The 12,470-nt window shown below is 48.9% G+C and overlaps 1 protein-coding gene across 1 annotated transcript in view; it reads left to right on the top strand.

Annotated features, from left to right (window-relative positions):
- PLXNA1 (plexin A1) overlaps positions 1-8,349 on the top strand; it is a 111,308-nt gene extending 102,959 nt beyond the window's left edge. Inside the window, exons 30-32 of the mRNA XM_066326662.1 lie at positions 1,449-1,661; positions 4,643-4,793; positions 8,187-8,349. Of these exons, the coding sequence (XP_066182759.1) occupies positions 1,449-1,661; positions 4,643-4,793; positions 8,187-8,282 (460 nt within the window). The 3' untranslated portion in view covers positions 8,283-8,349. The remainder of the gene's footprint in view (positions 1-1,448; positions 1,662-4,642; positions 4,794-8,186) is intronic.
- The last annotated feature ends 4,121 nt before the right edge of the window (positions 8,350-12,470 follow it).

The raw sequence follows: 12,470 nt of genomic DNA, 5'->3' as shown, positions 1-12,470 counted from the left end.
ATGGCTGCAGTTGCTGAGGGCCACAGCGGCTCAGTTCCCATCTCACCTTGGCCTCTCCACCCTCTGGGCTCCTCCGGGGATGCCAGCCCCAATTCTCATCTTTGCTGTCCTGAAGGTGTTTCCACACCTCGCTGTCATTCAGCCATTCCCTAACAAGGTCAGCACAGATGTGTGTGCACATCCTCCCTGCCCTTGCCTGCAGAGCCAGCCCCTGCTCTGCTGATCCCTGGCTGAACACTGCAGCTCATGAGACCTCCTGGGTGCCCTGTTGGGGCCAGGGCTCTGGCAGGTGTTGGCTCCTTAGCCCCCTTTGGCATTTTTCATTTCTGCTGCCTCACTGATTTCATCTCTCTAATTTTGCCATGACTGGAGATGGGTATGTATGTTCCCCGTGTCTGGCATTTGTTAAATGGCAGCCAAATCGCTTTTGTGTAGTTCAGTAACTGTTTGCAATTAGCAGGGCAGGAAAAGAAACATTTTTAAATGGAGATGTGAGAGCACGGAAGTGCTTGGAACTGATTTATAACTCGGCTTCCTATATTAAAAGAAGGAGTGAAAGGCAAGGGAGGAAAAAAGCCCCACTCTTCAGGGGCTGGGCATGCAGGCTCTTGCATACTAATGCCTGTGCTTATCTCTGAGTGCTAATTCGAAGTGTGGAGCTAATTTCTCCAGGCCATTCCCTTCACAAATGAAATATGTACATGCACCCAGTACCCTCATTAGGAAAGTCCTGGGGAACAAAGTGTGTTTTGTTTAAGATAAAAGCATTCACTGAATGTAGGTGCTGGGTGATGATGGAGCGAGGAGGATTTCTGATGAGGAAGGCTCTGTGATGCTCCTGGGAGAGGAGAGGGGCAGCAGGATTGGGAAGTGGAGCCGTGGAGGGTGGCATGTGTGTCAGTATGCAGCAAACAACCAGTCAATGGCTCACCAGGAGACCTGCTGTCTCTACACCTGAGAGCTTTATTTCCAGCATCTTAGGCCGCCTAAATTTTCCTCTGGTTTTAAATGCACTAATGAGTCCCTTGAGGAGTCCAGCTAACTCCCTCCTCTGACATGGGAGATGTGTGAAGTGCCACACAGCACCTTCAAAGGGATTATTAATGTAAGAAAAAGGGACCGTGTTTGGTTTGACCCATGGGCTCAGCAGGGTCTCTTCAATGTGAGTGGATCTTGGAGAAACCATAGATCTGTACTGCCCTGGTTTGCCTTTGGAGGTGTTGGCAGTGCTGGGGAATTTCTTCACAGAGAACTGTGGCCTTGTCGGGGTGGGCGGGAGGGAATGGCCATTTACCCAGGACGCTTGCATCTCTGGAATGCTGGGAAAAGCAACCTGCCCAAGTCTGGGTCATGGGAAGATCCTTCTCCACAAATGGAGGTGCATGTATGTGCCAGCTGCCCTGCAGGGTGTTGTTCAGGTGCTGACTTTTATTTCTTTCATCCCTCAGTCTACCTCTACGTTTTTGGGTGAATGTGATTAAGAACCCGCAGTTTGTGTTCGACATTCACAAGAACAGTATTACTGATGCCTGCCTATCTGTGGTGGCTCAGACATTCATGGACTCCTGCTCAACTTCTGAGCACAAGCTAGGAAAGGACTCTCCCTCCAACAAACTACTGTATGCCAAGGACATCCCCAACTACAAGAGCTGGGTAGAAAGGTGAGTAGACTTGGCAATAGCTCCTTGCTTCGCCTGGGGGACTTGCAGTGGATACTCATGGATGTGGGGATGTGGCTTGTTGGGAGAGCTCCTCGTGGTAGCTGACTGAAGCAAGACTTGTGGAAGGTGATCCTCTTGTTTGGAGGATGATGCTTTCTCATGTTTGTCTCTTGGAATGAGTTTGCAATGACTGTTTTGAGGAGCCGTTTATGACTTGCTTAAGGGTGCTGAAAGCAACCTCCACTATTAGGTTTTCTGATGTTTTCTTTTGTAAAAACTTGGTCTGTTCTAGGGAATTACTAACACCTCTCTTGATTGCTTTTGAAGAGCAGTGAGAAGTCAGCCTTGAACTAGAGAAGTGCCTTTTTTGTACCACAACAATACACGCAGGTTTTGTTGAAATGCTTGAAAATTATCATTTCCCACTGCTCAGGCTGCTGTCTCTGTGCTGAGGAGCAGGGAGAGGAGCAAGTTGCCTGACACCTTCCAGCACCCTCCATCTTCCCTGTTAGCTGAGGAGAGATGTCCCTCTGTCCCACTGAATTAATGTAGTGTTAAAGGTTCAGGGTTTGAATGAGAATGATTACAGATTGATGCACTCAGGCATAATGCTGTGTTTAGCTTTATCCTTTTGGGAGAGAAACCTAGGAGATGTCCTCCAAAGCCCTCCAAATAGAGCTACGGTTCAAATGTTGCCGTCTTGTGAAGTGGAACTTCATAAAACTTACAAATGGCAGATTTCAGGTTGCTGATGCAACTTTTCCTTTGTGATGATGCGCTGCGCTAAACATGAAGCTTTTTTCTTAACTGAGGGCCCTTTTTTCAGCATCTTGACCAAATACAGAACGAAGTAAATGAAGGATGTCCAGACAACAGTAAATGTCATATTCTGTGGTTTGTAAAGGTGGAACTGTGTAGTGTAAATCATCCTTGGATACTCGCTTGGACAGATACTTTTGTTGCACAATTGGCATGCCTACTGTTTTTGTAGGCAAGTACAAAGACAAGTGCCTTCCCTTGAGGAAGGTAGGGCTTGGATCAGAAGGAAAGGTGCCCCTGAAATATGATGCCTGAGATGAGAGATGAGCTGCATTGTAATAGGAGGCAGTTCTTTGCGTGGGGCTGATGGGGCTTTGGAGTAGGGTCCCGTAGGAACATCATAAGCTTCATAAGGTGAATTTCTCTGACCTTGCCATCTCTATGACAAAAATATTCAGCTCTGTGTATGTGCCTGGAAAAAAAAAGGTATAAAACCGTTTCAGAGTTAAACATTGGTCTAGACATTCAGCATCCCCGGGGGGCATGTGGGAGATCTCAGTGGTGACGGATGTTCTTACCATTGCTTACCTCCTCTGTGGTCCCAGGGACAGATGAGCAGGGGGCAGAGATGTCCTGTGCAGGGGGTGACTATGTCTGCTACTGTTCCTCTGCTGCAGGGATTTATGGCATAATCAGCATTTCTGGATTTTGGCACAATTATAGTCACAAAGCTTTGCAGAGGAGGGATGGGAGTGGTGCAGGGGTGGCTGAGTGGGACTGCCAGTCCCAACAGCAGGTCTGTCTGCTGCTGTTGCTCAGGCACCAACTGAAAAAAGGGCATTGTGCCAATCTGAGGCAGGAATAGCACAGGGAAGGGCTTAGGAAGTGGGAAACCTGGGGAATCCCAAGGGGACTACGGCTGGGGTCGCAGATGTCCTCTGGGAATGGATGGTGTGACTGGAATCTTGGTTCATGTGAGCTATGCACACTTGTATTGAAAAATGATGGTTTCTTTCCATCCTATGTGTCATGATAACACTTGGAGCTTGAAACTGCTGCTTTAGGAAATGTCACTCTTGGATGATCTCTCTAGGGGTGTTGGAGATGCCTGGTTTAGTCAGAGGTCCTCACCTCAGACCACTGCTCTCCTGGCAGCATCCAGAAATTCTCTTGCATTATTTTCTGGGTATGAATGAGCCTCTTGGTAAAAAACCGCCCAAAGTAGTTTATCACTAGCTGAGTTCAGTGCAGTGGGATGGAGTGAATCCTCATATTCATCTTCTCAAGTGGTCTTGCTGCCATCTGCTCCTGTCCAAGTGCTTCAGCAGTGTTCCATCTCAGCGTTCAGCTGATGACACTAATGATGCTAATCACTGTACCAGAAACTTCACCGAGTGAGGAGTCATGAGGAGCAGAGCAAACCTGAGAGAGGCTGGCACTCTATATTTCCAGGTGGAAATGCTGGTAATACTGCTCCCTGGCAGCAGCCAGAGCTCATTTGCTGTGGCTGGGATTTCTTTTAAAACAAGGCTTGTGGACACAATCCTGGTTTTCAAAAAGTCCTCAGCAGCCAGCCCAGTGGTGTGTCTGCTTGGTGTAACTCTCCTGCTGTAATGGGATGCTGCAGCTTTGTCCTCTCAGGGTTGTGATGAACATCCTGTTGGATATTCTGTTTTTCCACTACCACAGCATGTGTATCGCTGCAGGGGCAGGATGTCACCTTGTCATGTGTTCGCTCCCCAAGTATTTAATTGAATGCAAAGGGACATTGTCTTCAGGGACATGATGACCTTAGGAGAGTGGTAGCAAAACCTTGTGTGTTGCTGCAGGTGTGAAGGGTTCTGGTGCATGTGGTTTGGTGGCAAAACATGCCAATGGGATGGGAAGGACAAAAAATGTATAGTTTAGGAGAGGGTGTAATTTAGCTAGGGGGAAAGTCCCTTAGAGCAACACTGCTTGGCTTCCCAGCATGGTGAGCAGAATTGGACTGAGCTGGGTGCTTTTCCATCAGGACCACATTCCTAACGGTGCTGACTGCTCTCTGGAGTGCTCAGAGACTTGTTAGTGAGCAGTGTTACATGGATGATTGTATGTCACTGCTTGGAGGGAAGATGCTCTTCACTTGCATTTCCAGTGGCTGTTCCCTGTGAGCATCGTGGCAGGGACCCATCCCTTCCTGCCTGTCCCTATTTCTGACCTACTCTTCTATTCCTCCCTGGCAGATATTATGCAGATATAGCTAAAATGCCAGCGATCAGTGACCAGGACATGAGCGCATACCTGGCGGAGCAGTCGCGGTTACACCTCAGCCAGTTCAACAGCATGAGCGCCCTGCATGAGATCTACTCCTACATCACCAAGTACAAAGATGAGGTAAGATGTGAGGCAGAGTCAGGCCTGAACTGCCACTTGAGTCCTTCTTCCTTGTTTCTGCAGTCCCCTGCTTTTTCCTATAAAAAAATTTCATGAAATGTGGAATAGGAACATATTCCATGTCTGTGCCTGGGCTGGTGGAGAAGAAAAGGTTTGGGAGGCATGAAGCCAGGAGTGGGTAGTGCTCATTCCTCATATTTTCTGCAGTGAGTAATGTGGGAAACACCTATTTTTCTACACATTTGCCACATGAGCTCCATGAGGCTGCAGAGTTCCCAGCATTATCTCAGCATGCTTCCCCTATCCACTGCCACCAGTCCTGCACCATGATGGTACCAGTGCTGTGGAGCTGTAGAGGTGGTGTTTGGCCCCTCTCCCTAGGGATGTTAGAGGATGAAAACAAGCCTCTCCAGTGCTTGTTTTGTGAATGTCAGTAAGGATGGTTAAGAACTCCTCTGTTGTAATTTATACGGATTAATTTCTCAAAACTCTGCTCAAATCCACAGCCTGCATCTTATTAAAGCAATAAAATATGTAACTACAGTAAAATATAGGTTTATGCACATAGCATGATAGTACAGGTTTTATTGTCCCAATAAAGGAGTTTGATGACTATTTGAATGGTGGCTAATTTAGATGACGGAGTGCCAGAACATCTTCTCACTCAGAGCCAGGAGACGAAATGGGGTCCCTGTTATACCAAGCCATCCCAAGAGGCTTCTCCCAGTGCCTCTTTCAGGTGTGAATTTAAGGGGTCCATGGGCAGGTTGGAGCAGAACAAGCTCTTGGTTTTAAGGTCAGCACTGGGATTGTGGTGGTCAATATCCTATAGAACTTGGTGCTTTACAGGAGAGAGGAAGAGTTCCTGGTTCTTGGGAAGATGCTGTGTGGTGGTCACCATGCAGCTGGTGGCCATGTACTGATGACCATGCTGGTGGGACCTCTGTGCCAGTCCTTAGACAATTTTGGTTGGCACATCCCAGAGGCCCCTGTTGCTCTGGGTGATGGGTTGTCCATGAAGGAGTTTTACAGTTTGTACATAGTTCTGTGGCTACCATGAGAGTGAAAGTGGGGCAGTCTGGAAGATCTAGATTTGCTGTGGTCCAGCTATCATTCCTGACCCATTCCTGACCCCAAGTGCTTGCTTTCTCCAGGCTAAAAGTCCCACAATCTTTAAATAAATCCTCCAAGCCCTGGGTGAGAGCACGGCGAGAGACAGCATTAATGAGCTGCTCTTTAGGGGCACAGGTCCTCTTCCTGCCTCCTAACAGCAGCCTGAGATATGTTAAGTGTCATGCTGTTGCCCGCTCTCTGAGCATCACAAGTGTCTTCACAGCTCTCAGGAACTTCTTTTATTATTTGTAATGGGATTAATAAATCGCAGCTGTTCCCTTTGTTTGTTTTCATTCATTAAGCACAATTATATGCAGCCCGATTGCACCCTCTTTGATGCAAAATGGGAGAGAATAATTTTTCCTGTTGTTCAGTGCAATAATATGCTGTCATTGGCTGTGAATGAAAATCATAATTAATTTTCATTTGGGTACTTGCATCTTGGTAATCAGTGGTCCTGGCTCCTTACAGCAGGTGACAAACCTGGGTCTCTCTACACTGAGCACAGGTTTCCTTTGACTGCATTTTTTCCATAAGGCTGAGATAAGAGAGGAGTAAATAAATGCATGGGCAGTTTGGGAATCATCTGGTGCCTCAGCATTCCAGGATATACAGCTGTCTGGTTGGAAGAGGCAGAGGAGGCAGGTAGGGGGAATAGGCTTCCCTTCACTTCTCTGACCAATCTCATTTGATTACAGATCAGGCACCTTTCAGGCATGTGAGGTTTTGATTTTTGTGTGAGCGTCACTACAGGTATTTTACTCTGTGTGTAGCATGAGGGCTGAGAGCATCTGTGGAGATGGATGGGGGAGTGTCCCCAGTAGCAGGTTTGTGGCAGAATCTACGAGTTCTTGCCAGTCCAGCTGCTGCCCTGGGTTGTTGATGCCAGGGGAGGTAAATCACATGTGTCCAGCTCTTGCTGGTGATTTTTCCCCTCCTCAGGAGCTTACACCAGTGCCCAGATGTAGCTTTCCCCTTTCTTTTGGGAGAAGACTCCCCATCAGGCATCTCTTACTGCCCCAGGAGACAGAGGCCAGCCTGGTCCTGCCCCCAAAAAACCCAGGGGAGACCCAGTCTCTCAGTGGCCAGAGGCTGGTTGTGGTAGTGTGGTGAATGTTCCTCAGCACGCTCTGCCTGCCTCTTCACAATTTGCCAGCACTGCAGCAGCTCTTAATCAAAGGGAGATGATTCCCCATTAAGAAGTTACCTGTAGGGCTCCTGATGGACTTTGCCTGTCTCCTAGTAAGTCTATTAATTATACAACAGTTTGTTTCCAATTATGCAGCCAATGAAATGGTTAATCAAGTCCCCTTTGACGGATGCCCTGATATATAATTGCAAAAAATTTGCTCTCAACTAGCTCACCCGAGGAGATGAGATTTCTGTCAGGTTTGTTTTTTTAAATCAGTTTTTCTGCTCTGCTGGCATAATATTAGTGAGATGAGACTCCTGGCTGCTGGGAGGGCAATTGCCCCTTTGTTTTACACTTTGTTATTCCCTTTTCTCCACTCTGAGTCTTGTTCTCTACCTTCCTGCTGCTGCCAGTCCTTCCCCAGCCCTGGGGGCACAGTCATATCTAGCCCAGGGCACAGGACCGTTCCTCCAGCCTGCAGTCAGTCAACCTTAGCAGCAGCTTGTTTAGAGAAAGGATTTCAAGGGAGGAGAGTAATTCTCAGGTGTCTGTGGGTGCACCGCTTGAACAGGACTGGGCTTTGCTGGTGCATCTATCTGCTGTCCCCTTCCAACAGCCCACTGCCCCCCAGTTGTGATGAAATGAGACAGGTCTTAACTCTGGTGGCAGCTAAAGCCTTGTGGATTTGGTGGGTTTGTGCCTGTGGAACCAGTTCATGGTTTGATTGTTGTCTCTGAAACACAACCCCTGCTTCCCTAAGCTGTTACAGTATTGTTGTAGTCAAGTGGTGAAGAGACATGGTGGGAAGGTGTCTTTGGCTTGGATTTGGGGTTCACCCTCTGTTTGGCTGTGCTTTCCTCATTTCCCCATGTGCAAGTTGGCTCCTCATTAGTGTCAGGCAGATCCCTGGTGTTACTGCAGACCCTTAGTGGTTTGGTGCAGAACCCAGTGGGTTTGGTTTGTGATGGCACCACTCACCGTAGTTTCTTTCACCTCACACTTCCTTTGGCCCTGTTGGGGCACAAGAGTACTTCCCATGGAGCCCCACATCCTCATGTCCCAATGCCGTCAAAGAGCCAGTGGCCCAAAAGGAGCCGCTTTGGACAGGAGGGCACCTCCTCACCCTCTCTGCTCCCCTCTCTCCCCAGATTTTAGCTGCGCTGGAGAAGGATGAGCAGGCCCGGAGGCAGCGGCTGCGGAGTAAGCTGGAGCAGGCGATCGACACAATGGCCTTAAGCAGCTGAGAGGACAGCAGTGGCGCCAGCGTCCGGCAGCGGGGGCGGCAGGACACACAGACAGACGGATGGACGGACAGAGAGGGAGGGAGGGAGGGAGGAAGGACCGGCCAGCGGCAGCTGTGGGCACAAGACTTTGGGGCTGGGCCTGGCCGGGCCCGCGGGAGCTGCCGCGCCTCCGCACGCTTCTCACGGACAAACACAGAAACCTCGCGCTTCAGCGGACAAAACCACACACCCCGACAACAGCAGCAGCGTCTCTACAGCTCCCTGACCCACAGACAAACCCCCAGCCCGGCCGGGATGCAGCAGGGACCTTGCAGAGAGGCGATGCTGGGCGGAGGAGAAGGGGGTCGCCTGCCCCATGGACCTGCTGGGCATCCCTGGCCTGGGCAGAGCCCCTGAGCCCACGAGGAAGGAGGGTCGGGACCGCGGGGCTTTCCAGGAAGGCCTTTGGATGTTGTTGTTACTTTGGTGAAGGGAGGGTGGGTGGGCTCCTATTTTTACTGTACTTGACTTGCTCTTCCTTCCTTCCCCCCAGCTGTCCACCCCCTCTCCTCCTTCTTCTCTCTCTTTTTCTGTCTCTCTCCCCTTCTCTCTCTCTCTCTGGCCTTCTGCCACTAGTGTTAACTGCTATATTTGCACAATTTACATGAGACAAACAAAATTTTTAATTTAAAGGAAAAAAAATATAACAAAAAATGGGAGGGGGAAAATACTCTGAATTTTTTGCAACAAACTAACAAAAACGATTTTAAGAGATAAGCTAAAGGACTGATGCTGGGGAGATTTGGGGTTGGGGCTTTAGGGGTGGGCAGGAAAGGGAGAAATCCCTGAGCTTTGATATTTCTAAAATACGTCCTGTGCCATGTTTTATTTGAATGTTGTTTAGTGCGAAAAAAAAAAAGAAGAAAAAAAAAAAGTTGGGAGTTCTGTTAGCTGGATAGATGCTGTTATTTTAATGCTGCTGTGTGGTTCTGGAGGTCAAAATCAGAGAGGAAGGGAGATCCCAAGGCTAGTTTTTCTTTTCCTGGATCATTGCCGAGGGGTGGTTGATGTTTTGTTGAGCTTGTCCTTGTTTTCCCGGTTCGGTGGCCATGGGGTGGTTTGGGCAGTGCTGCCTGCTCCGGCCTGTCCTGGGATGATGCCGCGTGGAGGATGGTTGTGGGGCCTTGGGGGCTGTCAGGAGGGTTGATGGGAGAGCCAGCCTGGCTTTTTGTGACAGATTCTCTGGCACTGGAGCCACCTTAACAAAGCCCCTTTCTGTTTATTTTTCCCCATCATCTTTTTGTGCTGACGCAGGAGAAGAGACCAGATCCCCAGTGAAAGGGTAGGCAGCCCCTCTGCACTCCTGACTGGGATCCCCCTGGCAACCCCACTGGGTTCCCAGCCCATGGAAGAACTGAGAGTCTGGCTGCCTTGGGGCTGTCACCTGCTCTTCCTGGGGAGCCTAATGTGTGCAGGACCTTCCACCCAAGACTTACCTTTCTTTCTCTGTCTTTTCCTTCTTTCTCCCCTTTTCTCTCCTTGCTGTCACCCCTTCTCCCCTCCGCTGCCTCTGCCCTGACAGGGTTTTGCTGGAGACCTGAGGTCTCTCCCTCAGCTTCCCCCTTGGAAATGTCAGTTCCTTGTGGGTTTGTGCTTTCCAGAGATGAAAAGGTGCTGAATGCTGCCCTGAATGGCAGCAGGTGACCAAAAACTTCCAAAAAAAAAGAGCAAAACTTTTCTGTACTGAGAACTCCTGTCACTGCCCAGGCCACGGCACATGGGGCCACACTCTGCCAGGAGCGGATGGCTGTTGAAATCCAAGTGGAGAGAAGCCCAGCTGATTTCTGTCCATTCCCTTAAATTGCAAGTTAAGGGGGGGAGAGGGAGAAATAATGAAGTTTTTAATTAAAAAAAAGTAATAAAAGTGTGTATATATATATATGTGGTTACAATCTAATTCTCGTGCCCCAGTGGGGTGCTGTATAGTTAACTGAAGGAGAATTGAACCGATATAAAAATGAGATGAATTTACACAGCCAGTTAAAACAAAACAAACAACCACTGCAAAAAAAAAAGAAAAAAAAAGAAAAAAAAAAAAGGATACCAAATGGTCTGGAAGGAACTTCCAAGCCTTTCTCACCATGCAGAACAATTGTTTGAAGCCTGCACATCTCTCATTATGTTGTAATTTTGTTTGGTTTTGTTTTGTTTTAATAAGGAGGGAAAGGAGAGAAGATGCTGATTAAAAAAATAAAAAAAAAAAAAAAAAGAAAAAAAAGATGACAAAAGAATCCAACCACAACAGCAAAACTATGTTTGAAAAAGAATTTATAATTGTTTCCCAAACGTACAAACCTTGAGCTGTCGCTGGATTTCTGAGAGCTGTGGGCTGTTGCATGACTGTGCTAGATTTTAGTCTGAGTTGATCTTTTTAAGAAACAGAAGAAAAAATCCATAAAACAAAGAAACTTCGAGTATTGAATACTAGAGATTTGTTTAGACCTGTTACCTATTTTTTTAATTTGAAATTAATTTGCCACTTTCTCGTCCAAAAGAAAAAAAACAAACAGCAAAAAGAAAGACTTCAGAGGTTCACATCTCAAATGTGGTACTTGGAGAACCTTAAAGGACAGCTGTGTGCCCTGTGCTGGGGCCACTGCTGGCTGCCAGCATCTCCCTGGGTTCTCTGGTGGGACAGAACCCCCCCGGGGGTCCCTTTGTCGATTTTACTGCTGCTGTGGTGGGGTGGAGGGGTGCCTGCAGCTTCCTTTGGTGCAAAACTGGAGGATGGCACCAATGCATCGGTGGTCACTGCGGTGATGGAAGGGGAGGTCTCTGTCCAGGACTGGTATGGGTTCTGCCTGTTGCAATGGTAAGAGTGTCTTGGGGAGCTTTGCTTGCTGTTGTGGGAGCCAAGCACATGGGTTTTGTGGTGGTTCAGAGTGGATGGATATGTGTTTGTAGGACCATCTCTCTGAAAATATCCCTTTTGACAAAGAGGGCTGGAAGCACTGTTATTTGCTGAGGTCTCTTAGCCTGTTGCTTTCCCAGCACCAGTGCTGTGGGTGCTCCCTCAGCTGGGCTGGAGGGACAGATGAGATTTTTTGCCATGGTGGGTCTGAAGTGGATTTGGGCAGCAGAGAGGCTCTGGGGGAGGCCATGCTGAGTAGTCTGGTAGTGCCGTGGTGTGGCTCTGCTTTCTGGGCTCCCCTTGTGCTGTGACCTGGCTCTTCCAGCCCCCTGGTGATGCTGACTGCCTGTCGTATGTTCCCATTGGCTTCTTACTGGAGAGCTTTGGGGTGTCTGCGGTTTGTTCCACCAAAGGATGCCCCAGCAGCTCCCCACCTTTTGGGCATTCCCTTGCTGCCTCTAACAGGGAGGGTGGTGGTCAGCAAGGTGGGCACTGCAGTGCTGCCCACAGCCTCTGGCGCTTCTTGGTGCTACCTTTGCCTTTCGCATGATGCCCAGCGTCCTTAATTGTGCCAGGCAGCTGCTCACCCTCCCTTGACCAGCCTGGTGGGGTCACAACTGGCTCTGTCAGACCCTGCCTTGGAAGGGGAAAAGGTGTGAAGAAGCTGGGAAGCATCCACAAGACTCCTCTTACTGCTGGTGTAGCCCATGCCCCAGAATGGGGTGAGGTGGAGAAGCATCCCCTGTTGTGAGCCTGCATTTCTGGGCATTCCTGCTCTGGCCCCCCACCAGAGGCAGCTGGACCGTGCAGGTTGATCCCCAACCACTGCAGGTAAGGGAGTCTCTCCCTGCTGTCATTGCCTTTCGCGTCAGTCTGGGGTTAAAAATGCAGTCCAGCCTGGGAGTGTCCCCCTTAGCAGGAGCCCCATGTCACGCCCGGAGCTGGCCCCAGCCTGGGGACAGGGAGCAGGGGGATGGGTGGAGAGACGCCCCCAGGCTCACCTGCTCCTGACCAAAGCGCACAACAAGCTGTCCTTTAAGAAAGCAGGGGGATACCTAAGGCGGACCCGGCGAGAGGCAGAGAATTCTAATGGTTTTAGAAAAATGGGGAAAAAAAAAATCACACTCCGGAGTCCTGATTCCCTTTCTGTGATTGTTTCAGACTTGAAGCAACAGGCCAGCGCAGCTGGTCAAGCGCCCTTTGATCGTGTAAATATCCTGCTATTTCCTATTTTAATGTTCTTCAGATTTAGTACTTGTAAATAAACACATGCATCAAGGAGAGATTAAACATTTTTG

The sequence above is a fragment of the Sylvia atricapilla genome, chromosome 11 (genome assembly GCF_009819655.1).
Source record: "Sylvia atricapilla isolate bSylAtr1 chromosome 11, bSylAtr1.pri, whole genome shotgun sequence".
Classification (NCBI taxonomy): domain Eukaryota; kingdom Metazoa; phylum Chordata; class Aves; order Passeriformes; family Sylviidae; genus Sylvia; species Sylvia atricapilla.
Note: the sequence above shows the minus strand (reverse complement) of the source record. Positions and strands in the feature narration are given on the sequence as shown.